Source organism: Rhinoderma darwinii, chromosome 4, assembly GCF_050947455.1.
Source record: "Rhinoderma darwinii isolate aRhiDar2 chromosome 4, aRhiDar2.hap1, whole genome shotgun sequence".
In the NCBI taxonomy this organism is placed as follows: domain Eukaryota; kingdom Metazoa; phylum Chordata; class Amphibia; order Anura; family Rhinodermatidae; genus Rhinoderma; species Rhinoderma darwinii.
The window spans coordinates 225,129,456-225,148,856 of NC_134690.1; the positions used below are offsets into that span (position 1 = coordinate 225,129,456).

At 43.9% G+C, this 19,401-nt stretch overlaps 1 protein-coding gene across 4 annotated transcripts in view; it reads right to left on the bottom strand.

Annotated features, from left to right (window-relative positions):
• Positions 1 to 10,487: 10,487 nt before the first annotated feature.
• The window catches only part of POPDC1 (popeye domain cAMP effector 1), an 81,099-nt gene continuing 72,185 nt past the window's right edge, over positions 10,488 to 19,401 (bottom strand). For 3 of the 4 annotated variants that reach the window (XM_075862217.1, XM_075862216.1, XM_075862218.1), the window contains exon 8: positions 10,488 to 11,275. In XM_075862217.1, the coding sequence (XP_075718332.1) occupies positions 11,160 to 11,275 (116 nt within the window). In that variant the 3' untranslated portion in view covers positions 10,488 to 11,159. Of the gene's footprint in view, positions 11,276 to 19,185; positions 19,282 to 19,401 lie in introns of those variants that run through there. The other variant, XM_075862219.1, reaches the window with a different exon arrangement.

The following is a 19,401-nucleotide window of genomic DNA, read 5'->3' on the forward strand; positions in this document are numbered from 1 at the left end:
GCCGTGAGACCAGATTGGAGGAAGCAGAAAGTTTTCGGTAAGTATGAACGTCTTTTTTTTTTACAGGTTACTCTATATTCTGGTCGGAATTCACTGTCCTGGGTGCTGAAACAGTTACTGCCGATCAGTTAACTCTTTCAGCACCCTGGACAGTGACTATTTACTGACGTCGCCTAGCAACGCTGCCGTAATGACGGGTGCACACATGTAGCCACCCGTCATTACGGGGCCTCATGCACACAACCGTAAAAACACCCGCGGGCCCATAGACTTCTGTTTTCTCACGGGAAGGTGCCCGTGCCGTTAAAAAGATAGAACATGTTCTATTTTTTTATTTTACGGGCCGTGCTCCTATACATTATAATGGGAGCACGGCTCGGAAAAACGACCGGCTGCCCGTGGCCGGCCGTGCTCATCTCCTGAAATACTCTGTGCTGCCTTAAACTCTGTGGACAGGTCAGGATCCTGTTTCTTTTAAATGCTGCTGGGGAACCCGCTTGATCCACTATATAAGGCTGCGCTACAGTGCTTGGGAATAAGTGACTGGGGCAGAAGAGGATGGAGGCGCATCCTTATATAGTGGATCGAGCGGGTTCCCCAGCAGCATTTAAAAGAAACAGGATCCTGACCTGTCCACAGAGTTTAAGGCAGCACAGAGTATTTCAGGAGATGAGCGTGCGGATCTTGTGCGGGGTGGTGACTTGCCAATCATGTGAAGGTGTTATTGAGGACAGGAGTGGAGGAGAGGTAACAGACTGAGAGCTACGTAATGGTAAGAGCAGAGTTCACAACAGCACAGAATCTGCACACTCCTCTCCTGAAATATTCTGTGCTGCTGTGAACTCTGCTCTTACCATTACGTAGCTCTCAGTCTGTTACCTCTCCTCCACTCCTGTCCTCAATAACACCTTCACATGATTGGCAAGTCACCACCCCGCACAAGATCCGCACGCTCATCTCCTGAAATACTCTGTGCTGCCTTAAACTCTGTGGACAGGTCAGGATCCTGTTTCTTTTAAATGCTGCTGGGAAACCCGCTCGATCCACTATATAAGGCTGCGCCTCCATCCTCTTCTGCCCCAGTCACTTATTCCCAAGCACTGTAGCGCAGCCTTATATAGTGGATCGAGCGGGTTCCCCAGCAGCATTTAAAAGAAACAGGATCCTGACCTGTCCACAGAGTTTAAGGCAGCACAGAGTATTTCAGGAGATGAGCGTGCGGATCTTGTGCAGGGTGGTGACTTGCCAATCATGTGAAGGTGTTATTGAGGACAGGAGTGGAAGAGAGGTAACAGACTGAGAGCTACGTAATGGTAAGAGCAAAGTTCACAGCAGCACAAAATATTTCAGGAGAGGAGCGTGTGATTGGCTGCAGAGGCCACTGCAGCCTGTGATTGGCTGCAGAGGCCGCGGCAGCCTGTGATTGGCTGCAGAGGCCGCGGCAGCCTGTGATTGGCTGCAGAGGCCGCGGCAGCCTGTGATTGGCTGCAGAGGCGGTCACGTGACGTGCGTGACCGCCACTATAGCCTGTGATTGGCTGCAGCGAGCGGCGACATGGATGAAACGTCATCGCTGGAGGCCGGACAGGAGGAATGTAAGTATGAACGTATTTATTATTTTTTTTTATTACATTAAAATTGTATTTTCCGGGCGCCGAGCATGGTACTGTCAAGGTTGCTGAAAGAGTTAGTGCAGCCCATTAACTCTTTCAGCACCCTGGACAGTACCATGCTCGGCGCACGGAAATTACAGGTTCGGTCAGAACTAGTTCGGTCCGAATCGAACTTTTTCGTGAAATTCGGCGAACTAGCCGAACCAAACTTTTCATAAGTTCGCTCATCTCTAGCCCCATGCATATGACCGTGCAGTATTTCCTATTTTTTGCGGCTCATTTCTATGCCCAGTCCAGTGGCGGACCATCATATGTGCCCAAACTTAACATAGTTTCAAAAATCACTGACAGAACTATGCAGCGTGCCAGCGCTGCTGATGAGGAGGAGGGACAGGCAGACGATTCGCATGGGCGGGATGAGATGGAATAGGGCCGCTGCTGTTGCGGAGGGACAGCAATTGATGGGCCAGGATAGGGCTAGCAGACGTGCAGGACGATAGGCACATCTGCTAGTGGTAGAACACGACTGATGCTGCACGCACCGCCAACAGGAGAGCAAGGCTGTACTCATGAAGTGAGGTTTTTGTTGGACTTGCCTCCTGCCCCAGCCAACATTAAATTGATTGGTTAATGCTAGGGGGGGGGAATAATTATACAGCAAGGGGTGGTCCATCTAACTCACTGTAGAGGGCTCTATGGGGGAATAATAATTTCCCCCCATAGAGCACTCAGCAGTCAGATGCTCAACCCCACGCTGTTGTATAATAAATTTTGAGGGCTCATAGAGTCCTCTGCAGTCACTTAGATGGTTAGACCCCCATTTCAGCAGAGGCGTAGCTGGGTTCTACTGCACCCGGGGGAAAGATTCAGATTGGTACCCCCCCCAACTTATTTCCCGACATCTCCTTCCCCCTCGCCATGTTTGCTTTCTCTACCAATCAATGAGGTGTATTTTTTTTTCACAAATTTTTTTTTAAATGTAACTCGAGCATAAAAGCATTTCTACATTTTACACAGCCCCTGTAGATAGCGCCACACGGCCCCCCCCTTGTAGATAGCGCCACACAGCCCCCTTGTAGATAGCGCTACACACAGCCCCCTTGTAGATAGTGCCACACACATCCACCTTGTAACACCTGTGTAACACCACAGATAACACAGTGATAACTCTCTGAGTACAGATAATGTAGTAGATGTTGCCTGCAGTCCTATGTAACACCACAGATAACACAGTGATAACTCTCTGAGTACAGATAATGTCGTAGATGATAACTATACCCACAGACACATATAAACGCACACACATACAGAGGCATATATATATAATTGCAGGAGAGTATATAAGTGGCAGCACGGTATATAGGGGTCAGCAGGGTATATAGGGGTCAGCAGGGTATATAAGGGGCAGCAGAGTATATAAGGGGCAGCAGGGTATATAGGAGCAGCAGCGTATATAAGGGGCAGGGGTATATAAGGGGCAGCAGGGTATATAGGAGGAAGCAGGGTATATAGAAGACAGCACAGATATCTGCATTTTATCTGTTCTACTTTAATATTGAACACACACTTTTACAAAGAGACATAAACACATGCATAGACATATACATACACACACACACACACACACACACACACACACACTGTAACATATACACATACAGAAACACATACTGTATACCCACTACACACACATATACACACACACACACACACACACACACACATAGACACTCACCATGTCTCCTTGCTGACAGGATCACAGGTTTCTTGCAGGACGGGCTGTGGGCGGAGCTTCCTCCTTTGCTTCTCGGCTGTTATTTACTCTGTGTGTATAACAGCAGAGCACAGAGTAAAGGAAGAGCCCAGTGGCGCCCTCTACATGCCGGGAGGGTGCAGCACCCTGTGCGCTCGCACACCCCTAAGGCCAGCCCTGGTGACAGTCCGGGAGTGGACCTGTCCAGTCACCTGACCTCAGTCATCTGACCTCATGTCGCTGACGTGAGGTCAGGTGACAGGTCAGGTGACTGGACTGGTCCACTCCCTGGCCGTCACAGACCCCAGTCAGAACACCGCTGCATGATCACCTGGTTCTTCCTAAAGCTGATCGCTGCTGCAGGTATCCGACATACAGGGCGCCTATCAGCAGCTCCCCCCTTTCCTACCACCTAGTTGCACCCGGGGCACATGCCCCGCCTGCCCCCTAGCTATGCCCCTGCCTTTCAGTATAATCTCCCTTCCCATAGAGCCTTCAGTAGTTACTAGATTGCAAGGAGAGGTCAGATTGTCTGACTGACTACTCGGGGCTCTATAGGGGGGTTTTTGCGACTAACTGCTGAGGGCTCTATTGGAGGGATATCCCCCCACAGGAACATCAGAGTCAGACACACAGACCCCCCTATAGAGCCCTCAGCAGTCAGTCAGACAATCTAACCTCTCCTTGCAATATAATCCCCCCATACAGCCCTCAGTAGTGATTTTACTACCAGGGGAGGGGTGTCTGACTACTTAAAGGGGTTTTCCCATGAGGGACATTTATGACATATCCACAGTCATAAATATCAGATAGATGCGAGTCCCACCTCTGGGAGCCACACCTATCTCTAGAACGGGGCACCCTAAACCCCGTTCTGCAGCTCTGTGTTCCCGGCCACTTCCTGACTATAAGGTCGGGAGTTACAAAAACAGCTTAGCTCGCTGAGCTACGCTGTTTCCGTAAGTCCCATAGAACTGAATAGTAATTACGGAAACAGGAAACAACATAGCTCGCATGCTACACTGCTTCTGTAACTGCCATTCACTACTATGAGAGTTACGGAAACAGCGTAGCTCAGCAAGCTATGGTGTTTTCGTAACTCCCGACCATATAGTCAGGAAGTTGCCAGGAGGCAGCGGTAACACTGAGCGGCACAACAGGGTTTAGGGGGCCCCGTTTTAGAGATAGGTGCGGGTCCTAGCGGTGGGACTCGCATTTATCTGACATTTATAACATATTCTGTGGATATGTCATAAATGTCCCTCATGGGAAAAATTTAAAATGCAACTACACTTCTACAAAACTTCTGACATGTCATAAGGAAATTTCAGAAGTTTACGTGTCAGGGGGAAAGAGGGGGCACAAGTTGTGTCAATAGCCCGGGGTCCATGTACACTTACTATCTGCCACTGGCTGGGACACACACCCATAAATATACGGGAAGATGTCCGTGGCCGATAGAAATGAATGTGTCCATAATTGCGGATAAAAACTTCAGTCGTGTTCATGGGCAGTGGCGTAACTACCGCTATAGCAGCTGTAGCGACTGCTACGGGGCCCGCAGCATGAGGCTGCGCTAGCAGCTACTATGGCTGCTACAGCGCAACGCCACTGAAGGGGTTGTTCCTACAAAAGACATGCATCCCCTATCCACAGGATAGGGGATACATGCGTGATCGCGGGGACGCCCAGCAATAAGGAGAACGGGGGACCGAAAGTCCCCCGAAGTTCTCCATGACAAACCTCGGACTTCTGGGGTCTGTCTGCAGCTCCATAGAAATGACTTGCGTACCGGTCGCGCTTGTGCGCATGCGTGACCAGCGCTCCTTTCATTTTTATTGAACTGCGCAGACGCCGGAAGTCCGAGGTTTGTCATGGAGCACTTCGGGGGACTTTCGGTTCCCAGTTCTCGTTATCGCTGCCAGCGATCACACATGTATCCCCTTTCCTGTGGATAGGGGATACATCTCTTTTGTAGGACAAACTATAGGCCGTTTTTTTTTTGGGGGGGGGGGTATATGGCGTTATCTAAAGGGGGGGTCTGTATGGCGTTATCTACGGGGGGGTTCTGTACGGTGTTATCTACAGGGGGTCTGTATGGCGTTATCTACAGGGGGGACTCTGTATGGCGTTATCTACGGGGGGACTCTGTATGGCGTTATCTACAGGGGGGACTCTGTATGGCATTATCTACAGGGGGGACTCTGTATGGCGTTATCTACAGGGGGGTCTGTATGGCGTTATCTACAGGGGGTCTGTATGGCGTTATCTACAGGGGGTGTCTGTATGTCGTTCTCTATGGGGGGTCTGTGTGGCGTTATCTACAGGGGGCTGTATGGCGTTATTTACAGGGGGGATTTGGGGCTGTAAGACGTTATCTACAGGGGGGATGTATGGCGTTATCTACAGGGGGGCTGTATGGCGTTATCTACAGGGGTGCTGTATGGCGTTATCTACAGGGGGATTTGGGGCTGTAAGATGTTATCTACAGAGGGCTTTGGGTCTGTGTATGGTGTTATCTACAGGGGGCTATGTATGGTGCTATCTATAGGGGGCGTTGTGTGGTGGAATCTATAGGGAGGCACTATCTACAAGGGGGGGGGTTGTGTGATACCCAGCGGAGGCGGGGCCTCAGTCAAAAGTTTGCTATGGGGCCCAGTCTTTCCTAGTTACGCCCCTGTTCATGGGGCCTTATAGTCCAGAGCTACATTCACATTTTTCAGGCTTACTGGCTTAAAGGGGTTTCCGGGATTTTATTCAGGACAGGCTATGTATTATTGGGGGTTTGTCCCTATCGATTAGCAGAAAAATGCTAGAGCAGCGTGGCAAATTCATTGAAGTACCTGAAACAGCAACTTCAGACAAATGTGGCTGTGCCTGGTAGAGCAGCTGAGCCCTGCTGAGCCCCGTTTATTTGAATGGGCTGAAATACAGTACCTGACACAGCCATACGCATATGAAAGCCCTAGTGTTGGGTTCTGCAGTTAAGGGGCCTAGGTGTTCCAGTGAGTGTCACTGCCCCTTATTCTGAAAATCAATGTAGGTTCTGGGTATCAAAAACGCAGATCCATACATTGATAGACTATCCTAAGGATAGGCCACTAACGTGAAACCCCAGAAAACAACTTTAAATCTGCAAGCACACCTTGTTTGCTCAGTATCTCCATGGTGTATGTGCTCAACTTGTTTGCAAGCTGATAAATGTAATATTTACACCAGTAACTGCATTTATAAGAGCTAAGGCGCGGCTGAGCATTTATGCCCCATCGTTTAAGCAAACAGTCGGGGTCTCAGTACAAAGACCCGCACCGATCAAAACTTCTGACATACACTATTAAGACACTGGGGCACAGTTGTGCTGGAACAGAAAAGTGCCTTCCCCAAACTGTTCTTACAAAGTTGAAAGCATAAAATTGTCGAAAATGTATGCTGAAGCATTAGGATTTCTCTTCACTGAAGAAAGGGGCCTAGGCCAACCCCTGAAAAAAATCCAAATTTTTACCCCAGATAACGCTCTCCCGGCATTTACCAAACCCAGACTTATCCATCAGACTGCCAGAGAGGGGTAATTCATCATTCCACAGAACTCCTTTCCACTGCTCCAGAGACCAGTGGCGGCGTGCTTTACACCACTCCATCCGATGCTTGGCATTGTACTTGGTGCTGTAAGGCCTGCATGCAGCTGCTCGGCCAGGGAAACAGTCATGAATTTCCCGTGGCACAGTTTTTGTGTGGATATTAATGCAAGAGGTTTGGAACTCTGCAGTTATTGAGTCAGCAAAGCATTGGCGACTTTTATGCACTATGCACCACAGGACTCCGCTCTGTAACGTTACGTGGTTTGCCACTTTGCGGCTGAGTTGCTGTGGCTTCTAAATGCTTCCACGCGATGAGAACAATGGTGAGGGAAACAGAAGCTGAGGTTTCAGTTTGCCTTTCTGTTGAGGGGTTACCCGATGGAGACCTCCTACGGAACCCCTCAACAGAAGGGCTACGGTGATGTGAACAGGCCCTTACTAATGTTTTATTTTTGTGTTTGTGTATTTTTACAGGTTCGATCGTTGGACTACGTCGAATTCGAGGACTACTTCAATGACGGCTTTTTTTATTCTCAATAAAATGGGTTAACCTATTTTTTCTATGTCTTTGTATGTTTTTTAAACTTTATCACTACCGCCTTAGTAATGGCCGCTGACTGATATACAGCATCCATTACTAAGGCGGGGCTTAGTGTTAGACGGTGAAAAGGCTGGTTATGAAAAATGGGGAGAACCCCACGTCATTTAAAACTATTTTTATAACCAGCCAGATACAACACAGCAGCAGCAGACTAGCATTGCCAGGGTGGGAAAGGCCACTGTTTTTGGGCTTTCCCAGCCTGATGATAACAACCTGCGGCCGCGCCTGTGCGCCTCCGTCACTACAGATGGTCGGGTACTGGATAGTACCTGGCTCTTCCCGGTACCGGTGGGTGCCGGGGTAATAATGTTAGCATCTTCATGTCTAATACGGTTTATTAATGCACATTGTCATTCAGCCAGCAGCTATTACTAAGGCCCCATGCACACGACCGTAAAACCGCGGACCGTAGTATGATCCAGGGTTTTACGGACCTATTCGGTTCTATTGGCCGTGGAGACCTTGCTGTAGTGCTACGGATGGGTGTCCGTGTTGTAGAACCGTGCCGGGAATTATGGAACATGTCCTATTTTTCGGGCTGTGCTCCCATACTTTGTATGACAGCCGGCCGTGCCCGCAATTACAGACACGGCGGGCTGTGATTACAGACACGGCTGTGTGCATGGGGCCTTAGGCGGTAGTTCTAAAGTTTTAAAAAATACAAAGACATAGAAAAAATATTTTATTGAAATAAAAATCCCACACAACCCTCATTAACCCCTTAGTGACCACCAATACGCCTCTTTACGGTGATCACTAAGGGGCCTTAGGCTAGGCCATCGCCTTTTCATGGCGACCCAGTCTAAGTCCTGCATGGGTGTCCCGTGCAGGCTGGAGCGAGTGCTCGGCTGTCTGATGACAGCCGGGTTCCTGCTTTAACAGCCGCGATCTAAGTTTACTTAGATTACGGCAGTTTAACCCGTTAAATGCCGCGGTCAATAGCGACCGCAGAATTTAACTTGTTTACAGAGGGAGGGAGCTAACTCTGTCACCCATCGGCGGCACGCAAATGCAATCGCGGGCCTCCGATGGGGTGTCATGGCAGCCGGGGGCCTCATAAAAGCCCCCAGGTCGGCCCTGGGCATACGCCTATTAGGACGCACCAGAGGCACGTCCTAATAGATTGCCTGTCAGTTTTACACTGACAGGCAATAATGCTTTGGTATACTAAGTATACCAAAGCATTATAGCAGCGATCTAAAGATCGCATAGTAAAGTTCCCTAGTGGGACTAAAAAAAATAAGTAATGTGAGATAAAAATTACAGTAAAAAAATAAATAAAAACATTATTTCCCATAAAAAGTGGTTTTATTTTGTAAAAGTGTATAAAATAAATAAAAGTACACATATACGGTACCGCCACGACCGTAATGACTCAAACAATAAAGTTAATATGTAATTTAAACCGCAAGGTGAACACCGTAAAAAACCCTGCAAAAAACAATGGCGAAATTGCTCTTTTTTTCCTTTGCCCCCCAAAAAACTTATAATAAAAGTTAATTAATATACCCCAAAACAGTACCCATCAAAACTACGTCTTGTCCCGCAAAAAAACAAGCCGACGTATCACTAGATTGACGGAAAAATAAAAAAATGACGGCTCTTGGAAAGCGACGATGCAAAAACAAATAATTTTAGTTCCAAAGTGCTTTTATTGTGCAAAAGTAGTAAAATATAAAAAACCTATACATATGTGGTATTGTCGTAATCATACCGACCGATAGAATAAAAGTAAGTTGTTATTTATGTCGTACAGTGAAAGGCGTGAATTTAAAACGCAGAGAACAATGTCGGAATTTCAGGGTTTTTTCTATTTCCCCCCAAAAAAGTTAATAAAAGTTAATCAAAAAATGATATGTGCCCCAAAATGGTGCCATTAAAAAGTACAACTAATCCCGCAAAAAACAAGTCCTCATACAGCTATGTCGACGGAAAAATAAAAAAGTTATAGCTCTTTGAATGCGACTATAGAAAAATGAAAAAAAATAAATAAATAGCTTGGTCATTATGGCCTAAAATAGGCTGGTTTCTAAGGGGTTAACCATTTTATTGAGAATTAAAAAAACGCGGTTATCGAAGTAGTCCTCGAATCTGAAGTAGTCCAACAACCGAACTTGTAAAAAAACACACAAAAATAATTAGTAACACATAAAAAAGCAAAACAATTCTTAGGGTATGTGCACACACACTAATTACGTCCGTAATTGACGGACATATTTCGGCCGCAAGTACCGGACCGAACACCGTGCAGGGAGCCGGGCTCCTAGCATCATACTTATGTACGATGCTAGGAGTCCCTGCCTCACAACTGTCCCGTACTGTAATCATGTTTTCAGTACGGGACAGTAGTTCCACGGAGAGGCAGGGACTCCTAGCATCGTACATTATTATGATGCTAGGAGCCCGGCTCCCTGCACTGTGTTCGGTCCGGTACTTGCGGCCGAAATACGTCCGTCAATTACGGACGTAATTAGTGTGTGTGCACATACCCTTATACTTACCTTTCCTGGGTCCAGCACTGGAGCCGCAATGTCAGCGAGCTGGGCCCTATATCTAATTCTATCATGTGTGATACTGTCTGCTCAGCCACTGTATCTAATCCTATCTATAGCTATGGGGTCGTAGTGCTATAGATATGATATATATATATATACACATATATTTACACAAACATATGTATTGGGGCTATTTCTCCTGATGTTTTAAGACCTTAGTGACGCCCCTGGCTGCTAGTGCTGCATTGCTTGGTCACTTGGGAGACCCAGCAATGCAACTGGGGCCCATGAACCTTTAGCTACGCTCCTGTGTACATGGCAATCTGCTGCTTTGGCTTTCAAATTGTCAGGCTCCTAGCTAGGGGAAATGTCTCACCCTTATCCCTCTCCTAATGCCCAGGCTCCCAGCCTCTTTAATCACCAACACACACACAAAAAGGGCAAGAAATTATAAATAATTCAAATTTTATTTTAGAATTTTAGAATTCTGGCCACAGAAGTAACGATCAGGCAGCCTGGATGTCCCACAGAGACAGATGTAGAGACAGCCAGGCACCAGAGGCAAGCAATTGATGGGTTGTTCTAGAGTTCAGAGTAGTGAAGTGGCCACCATTCCAGTCCCCAGCAGCTTGGTCAGTCTCCTCAGTTGAATAATACAGCGGATTTCTCCGGACTGAGGTGCTCTGTGTATGGGGTGGCTGCCGCAGCAATCACCTGTTGGTAATAAGCTTCTCCAGTTCTGTGTGCCGAGCCAACTGGGTGGGCCGCTGTGGCCCTGTGACTGTTTGTCTAGGCTGGCACCACACGCCCTGATTGTGCCCGGCGCACATGCTCCGCCTGCCCCCCTAGATAGGCCTCTGGATTCATATATCTAAATCTGAACACACAATATGTACCTGTACTTCTTGCCAGTGTCAGACATAATGTAAATCAAAAGTAAATTGTGCTTTTCTCTGTCTCCAATTTTTTTTTAACTGTGTACAAAATGTGATATCTGCATATGTTTCAAAGTGAAGATACTATATTTCATATACGAAAATAAACACAGATTTTTTTTAGTTTTTATGATCATTTACTTTCCAAGAAACATTTTCCTCAAGGACTTTGGTCACTTCTGATCTTATGGCAGCCTTTGGAATTTAGTTGCAAGTGGATATGCTGGCTGAAACACATCATCCTCAACGCCTTCTTCAATTGGCTTCATCTTAGTGGACGTTCTCATGCAGGGGGATTGACCTATCAAGATGGTCAAAGAAACATTATTTCTTTACACATTTCATGTATTGTGCAAACACTCAGTTTGGAGTTTTACTAGTTAAAAAATTGCTCTTCTTGGACACACCTATAGATGAGCCTTCTCAAATTCCTATATACAAAACATTACGCACATGATTGGTATTTGTCAACATTGTAAAATGAATGTACTTTTATAGATTGCGTAAATTTGGGAAAAGAAAATGTAATAGTGTATATAATAAAGGGTCAAAACAGCATATTCTATAAATCAGCCTGAGCCAAAGTACCTTCTAAACAGGCAAAAAAAATAGTCTACGATTTTTTTTATTAAGCGCAGATAGGGTCGGGACTAGGGAGAAAAAAAATAGTGAAAGGTCATTTGTGTGAATTTGATATAACATATTCTATGATATAAACGCATTATTGTGTGGGGTGTGACTCGTTTAAGGAGGGGTTGAATTTGTTTCAACAGGCTTTTTATTTATTTTCATTGTTTCCATTTTTATTTATTTATTTTTGCTTTACATTTACTTTTTTTCCCCCTGGGGCTGGAGGAGGCTGTGATAACATGATCTGTATTATCCCGACATTCCTGCTGGCCATTAGATCACTACAAGCAGTTATCAGCATACAAAGGAATGCTCATAGGACACACAACATGTCATATACATACTGTAGAAAGTTAAGTACCAGAAGAGCAACATTTACATTTACCAATACCTCTAACTACAATAATGTGCTTTTTTTCTGTACGCTAAGGCTAGGCAATGTTGGAATGTTGGATTTCAAACACAAGCATGCTCGGCCAAGCATGCAGGTGTTTTTAATGGGGACAGGTATATGAGTGGCGGACAGACACCTTCAACATTCCATTCCCTCTTTGTCGGGACACCCCAAAACACATTAGATTGTCGGCCGGACCCGCCGAAATCTGGGGGTTCGGCCAACTTTTATCTAAAGTGTATGGGCATCATAATAGAGCTACTGCAGAAGAGAACACAGATGTAAGGATATAATCCACATACAGCCCCATATTAGGCACTTATTATACCATGTAAAGGCCCCAATTTATCACTTAACTGAAGGTTTGTTTTAAACGGAACAAATTCCCTGGCACTAATTGCAATGTACAATATGCTGATATAGGAATCTGTTGTTTGCCAGTATGACCTATTGAAGGAAAAAATAATAATTAACTTCTAGATGGTCTCAATAAGTACTGCACATTTTAGCCAGGAAATATATATATTTCTCTTTAATAGCTTACAGTTACACATGTAGCAGTGTAGATTATACACGCTCTCGGACAACTCAATACTTTATTAATTCTGCTTTATTCTGGTTATCAATATGTAAATTGAAGTCGATAATGGTAATTCAATCTCAAAGTCAGCTTCTGTTAATGGCATGAATAGGAAAATGCAGTAAATGTGAACTCTCTTCCTGGCAAGTCTAATTGATTCCTAGTCCCATATATATGCCACTTAGAAATCTAACTAAATCCATTTTGTTTGTAATAGGTCCACCTTTTCTATTTTAATATGCTATGCAAACAAGCTCTTCCTGTTGGTTTTCCCTGTTCTAGAATACGTTGTTCAATTAAACTGCAGATCTGTTCTTTGACAAATATACACATGGATGACTACAAGTACATTTTCGTTTTTTCAGGTACAGCTAATAAAATGACAAAATTACCTTAAATCTGTCACAGAGAGGAGTTTGCTACAAAGTTGTCCAATCTAGACTAAAAATATTAGGAGCACAAATCTATCTTCTGTCTTTATAGTCTGCAACAAAGTATCAGTTAAGGATAATATGTATCTGTCGACAATCCAGCTCATGGAAGATTGTCTAGACTCGATACAATTGTAGTAACCTCTCCGCTATAGAAGTATCAATTGTGTGTGTTAATTTTATAAAAGGGCCCAAATTGGAGGCTATGTACACCTTTGTAAGCAATTTTTTTAAAATTAAATCAATGTGTTTCGTGTTTAAGAATGCAGCTTCTATGTATCTTGTAGCTACTTAGAAGCTGTATCATTCTCTCTCAGTCGATTCTGTCTGTTCAGGTCCTGTGTTGTCTCCAGCTAATATCGATCTCCTCGAAGTTCATAAAATTCTGTCCAGGATTAGAAAAACATGGCTGCTTTCTCTCAGGAACAATGGCACACCTGTTCATGGGTTGTTGGTGTTATTGCAGCTCAGCTCCATTAGGGTATGTTCACACGATGAGAGGCATTTACGTGTGAAAAGACAGACTGTTAACAGCTGCCTCGTTTCACATGTAAATGCTCCTCCTCGCATTTTGCGAGCCGTCTGAGACGCTCGTAAATCTTGAGCTGTGCTTCATTGAGTTCAATGAAGAACAGCTCAAATTACGTGGCAAAGAAGTGCCCTGCACTTCTTTGCCGAGGCAGTCCATTTACGCGTCGTCTTTTGACAGCTGTCAAACGACGACGCGTAAATTACAGGTCGTCTGCACAATACGTCGGCAAACCCATTCAAATGAATGGGCAGATGTTTGCCGACGTATTGTAGCCCTATTTTCAGACGTAAAACGAGGCATAATACGCTTCGTTTACGCCTGAAAATAGGTCGTGTGAACCCAGCCTTAAAGTGAACATGTGTGGTGCTGTTTTTGGAAGAAAGCAGTCGTTAAGGACTTAACGCAACACAACGTACTGATATGTTGTGTTGCTGATGCGGGCTCAGAAGCTGAGCCCGCACCATCGCCAGCGGGTGTCAGATGTATATTACAGCTGACACCCTGCTGCATGGCCAGGACCGGAGCTAGCCTCCGATCCGGGCGATTAATCCCTTAGATGAAGCGCTCAAAAGCGAGAGCTGCATCTATGGTCTTTCCTAGCAGATCGGAACCCCGCAATGCCAATCGTGGGGTTCCGATGGCTGTTCTGGCAGACCGGAGGCCTAACAATGGCCTCCTGTCTGCAAAGTATGGAAGCCTGCTGGTCCCGCCCGGAGGTGGAGCCTAAAAGGCATCCGGTCGCAAAAGAAACATGGCGCAGGCTCAGAAGCTGAGCCTGTGACATCAGCCGCCGGTGTCAGCTGTTTGTTGCTTCTTCCCTTCAAATGGTGCTTCTTCCCTTCTGAGCTCTGCCGTGGGTCCAAACAGCAGTTTACTACCACATATGGGGTATTGCCGTAATCAGGAGAAATTGCTTTTCAAATTTTGGGGTGCTTTTTCTCCATTAGGCCTTGTAAATATTGAAGATTTCTAAATTTTATTGGAAAAAAATGTAGATTTTCATTTTTACATCCTAATTCCACTAAATTCAGCAAAAAACCTGCTGGGTTAAAATGCTCACTTTACCTCTCCTTGATAAATTCCTTGTGGGGTGTAGTTTGCAAAATGGTGTCTTTTTGGGGGGGTTTACCACTGTTTTGGCACCACAAAACCTCTTCAAACCTGACATGGTGCCTAAAATATATTCTAATAAAATGGAGGCCCAAAATCCACTAGGTGGTCCTTTGCTTCCTAGGCTGATGCTTCCGTCCAGTAGCACATTAGGGCCACATGTGGGATATTTCTAAAAACTGCAGAATCTGGGCAGTTTCGTTTCTCTGGTAAAACTTTGTGTTACAGAATTTTTGTTATTAAAACAGATTTTCTGAAAAAAAAATTAATTAGTACATTTCACCTCCACATTGCTTTTATTCCTGTGAAACACCAAAAGCGTTAAGAAACTTTCTAAATGCTGCTCTGAATACATTGAGGGGTGCAGTTTTTAAAAAGGGATGTTTTATAGGTGTTTCTAATATATAAAGCCCTCAAAGCCACTTCAGAACTGAACTGGTCCCTGAAAAAATAGCCTTTTGAAATTTCTTTAAAATGTGAGAAATTGCTGCTATAGTTCTAAGCCTTGTAACGTCCTTGAAAAATAAAAGAATGTTCAAAAAACAATGCGAACATAAAGTAGATATATGGGAAATGTTAACTAGTAACTATTTTGTGGTATTACTATCTGTTTCACAAGTAGATACATATATTTTGGTATTTTTCACAAATAAACACTGAATGTATCAACCAAATTTTACCACTAACCTAAAGTACAATATGTCACGAGAAAACAATCTCAGAATCATTTGAAAAAATAAAAACATTCCAAAGCTATTATCACATAAAGTGACACGTCAGATTTGAAAAAAATGGCCTGGTCCATTAGGTGAAGACAGGCTGTGTCCTTAAGGGGTTAAAGAGCTGTAAGATGCAAAGCTGCCAAATCATCCATTGCAGTTTTTACTAAATCAAAACCTAGATACATGTCTGTAAGCTAAATTTAAAAAGTTGATTCCAACCTAACAATATATGCATTTGTTAACTAAAAATCATTTTTCCTTAATTGTTGCATATTCCAGACATGAAGTCTAGTAAGCATCTTTCAAACAAATATTGCAACAATGCGACATCAGCGATTTGACAAATCTAAGGCCCCATGCACACGAACGTGCTTTTGCGGCCGCAATTCCCCCGAAAATCCACAGGAGAATTGCGGCCCCATTCATTTCTATGGGGCCATGCACACGACCGTAGTTTTTACGGTCTGTGCATGGCCCGGAAGCCCCCACCGCAGAAAGAACGGACATGTCTTATTACGGCCGTCTTCAGCGGTCCGGGCTCATTGAAAATAATGGCCGCGGCCATGTGCATTGCCCGCGATTTGCGGGCGGCTTGCGGCTGACAGTCCGCTGCCGGCCGACCCAAAAATCACGGCCGTGCACATGGCTACGGTCGTGTGCATGAGGCCTAAGACTTTTCATCTTTCTGTAGATAAAAAATAACAATAAAACATGGGAAGAAACATATTATAAACACCAAGCCATCAGAAGTGAATAAAGCCAGCATCTCTAGGTGTATAATACCGATTAACCATATTCTATAATCAAAATCCAATCTAAACACACTACTTTATAAAGAAAATCAAAGTCTGTGTCAGAAGGTGATTAGAGGCATTCAACATCCATTTAAAGGGAAGGTGTCATGATTTTTTTTTTATCATATTGCTTTTAATATGATATTAAAATAAATTTTATTTATTTGTGTTCTCATGTTCTACTTTTTACTGTGTTCTTACTTTTACTTCTCTATGGGTCTGCCATTTTTTTCATCTCTGTATGTGTCGATTAACGACACATACAGAGATGGAATACGGCACATACAACCCCATAGAGAATGCGAACGGGAGCCATTCCATTCTCAGAAGCATACACCGTCTGTGTGGGAACGTCGCATGCGCAGCTCCCACACAGACCAATACGAAGCTCGTTCGCAGAGTGAAATCCGGCGCCATTTTCCTGTGGACTGGAAACCGCTGCCGGACAGTCAGATGACGACTTCCGGCCGCGGCTTCTGGGCCATATGTTCAGGCGCAAGGAATAGGAGCGTAGACCAGCGGAGGCGGCAGGTAATTTATGTTTGTGTATGTGATGTGTGTATTATGTTCGTGTGATACTGTCTGCTGAGTCCTGTATCTAATCCTCCTACACTGTGCAGTCGCTCAGAAAATGGCGGCACACAGTGTAGAAGGTTTGAAGATTCATACCCTTCCTTCTCCTGGCACAGAAGAAGGGAGGGGGGATTGTGTGAGGACACTAGAGCGAGTGTGTCCACCCCAAATTTGCAGCATAAATCAATGAGGTTGCTTTACCACATTGACCATACTGCAATTTTGGGAACTGCTCCCTCTAGTGCCCAGCACATGGAAATGTTATAAATTTGAATCTAATTTATAATATTTCCTGACTTGTGAAAAAATGTAAAAAAATTAAAACAATGTGTAATCACTTAAATAATAATTGTTTAACTGAAAAAAGAAAATTCTAGCGAAACATTCCCTTTAAGTACATTTTTAGATACAATTATCAATGATAATAAGAATTGTTATTTTATTTGACGTGCGTTGTATTCTAAGAAGGTAGCATTGAAGTACAGCTGTGAATAAATGATTGATACATACAATGCGATCTAGTGCATTACCTGCACATAGTAATCTGTCTGCAAGGAATATGATTTTCCATATTGATATATAGATTATTATTACACAAAATATTTATAGATCATCTGGTGGTAAGACTAAATAATACACTTTTCCTAGTGAAATTGAATAAGAAAAAATACTGGTGGTCTATTTAGTTGATCAGTTCAGTCTAAAATCTGGTTTCTATTAGCAGATCCAATAATTTTTGGCGGGCTCTTAGGGCAATGTAATATCTATGAGTGCTGCCAGATAGTCATTCAATATCTAGGAAAACAAGTGTCAGACATAATGGATGTTTCCTCCAGTAAAAAGTGGTGCCAGAAGTGTCACTCTCCTCTGCTGAAATAAAGCTTGATTCACACATGCCTTTTTTGGAGCCAAAGCCAGGAGCAGATACAAAAGAAAAAAAGTTTAGAGGAAAGACAGTGTATGTTCACACGCAGTGACCAAAAACGTCTCAAAATACGGAGCTGTTTTCAAGAGTAAACAGCTCCTGATTTTCAGACGTTTTTTGTGCCACTCGCGATTTTCATAGTGTTTTTCACTGCATTTTTTACGGCCATTTTTGGAGCTTTTTTCAATAGAGTCTATGGAAAACGGCTCCGAAAACGTCCCAAGAAATGTCCTGCAATTCTTTTTCGCGGCCGTTTTTTTAAACACAAAAAAAAGCTGCGAAAAATGCTCTGTCGGAACAGAACACCGTTTTCCCATTGAAATCAATGAGCAGATGTTTGGAGGAGTTCTGCTTCCGATTTTTCGGGCGTTTACGGGCCGAAAAACGGCCGAAAATAGGCCTTGTGAACATACCCTAATACTTAACCGCTCTTTTGTATTCACTACTGGATTTAGAGGGGAAAAAAACAGCATCAAAAACTGCACAAAAAAATTGAAACAAAACTGATTATGTGAATCTAGCCTAACATGTGCATGCAGCTAAGCCAAACAGGCATGTTAATAGGAGAGTTGGGACTGAAGGCTGTTCAGCCACCTGCTATCTAATGTCAATGGATAACATTCGAACACTATATGAGTTCAGTTATTTGCACACCTTGTATACAAAAAAGGCATATAATCTATTCAAATTTGTACATTGTAATACAATAGATCTATTCCTTTCAGACAGTGAGCGGGCAGTTTTTTTGTGATAGCTATGAATTTTGTGATAGCTGATGAATAGTCCATCATATATAGAATAATTAGAAAATCACAAGTGGAAAAGTAGTTAGCAACATGAAGCACACTGTTCACACACAACTGGAAATAGTAAAAATCAGAAATAAAAAGTTTTAAAGTGGAAGATCAAGTACAATGAGTTACAGTTAGCTTTTTTTTGTACTCCATACATGCTGAAAATAAGAAACATAACATGTTTTCCTTAACATTCACTTTACACAAAGGGTATGTTCACACACCCTATTTACGGACGTAATTAGGGCGTTTTACGCCTCGAATTACGTCCGAAAATACGGCTCCAAACATCTGCCCATTGAAATCAATGGGGTTACGATGTTCTGTGCACACAGGTTTTTTTTTTACGCGCCGCTGTCAAAAGACAGCGCGCAAAAAGACGCCCGCGTCAAAGAAGTGCCTGTCACTTCTTGAGAATAGGAGCCGTTTTTCATTGACTCCATAGAAAAACAGCTCCAATTACGTCCGTAATTGACGCCGCCAAAAATGCGAGTACGAGCAATTACGTCTGAAATTCAGGAGCTGTTTTCGCCTTAAAACAGCTCCGTAATTTCATGCGTACTGGACGCTGCCGTGTGAACATACCCTTACTCGGTTATCTTAGTACTTTGGAATTAACGGACTTAACGGATTTGTACTCTTGCAGCAATGGACTAGTATGGTAACTCCACTACTTAAAAGCCCCATAAACAATGTTCTAAGATGTACCCATTAGTACCTTGTGAGTAGTTCTTGTATTTTTTTAATGAAGTTATCAACAGAAAACATCATGCGCCACACGACCCATTCCATATGAAATATAGAACTCTTGGTGGTTATTTCCTTAATGTAAAAGCAAAATGTTAGTATTCCTTAGTCAGCAAACACTTAAAGAAGCACTCCTCCTGCTAACTACTGTATTATTTATGGCACCTCAATTACAAACAGGGGGACCCAAAACAT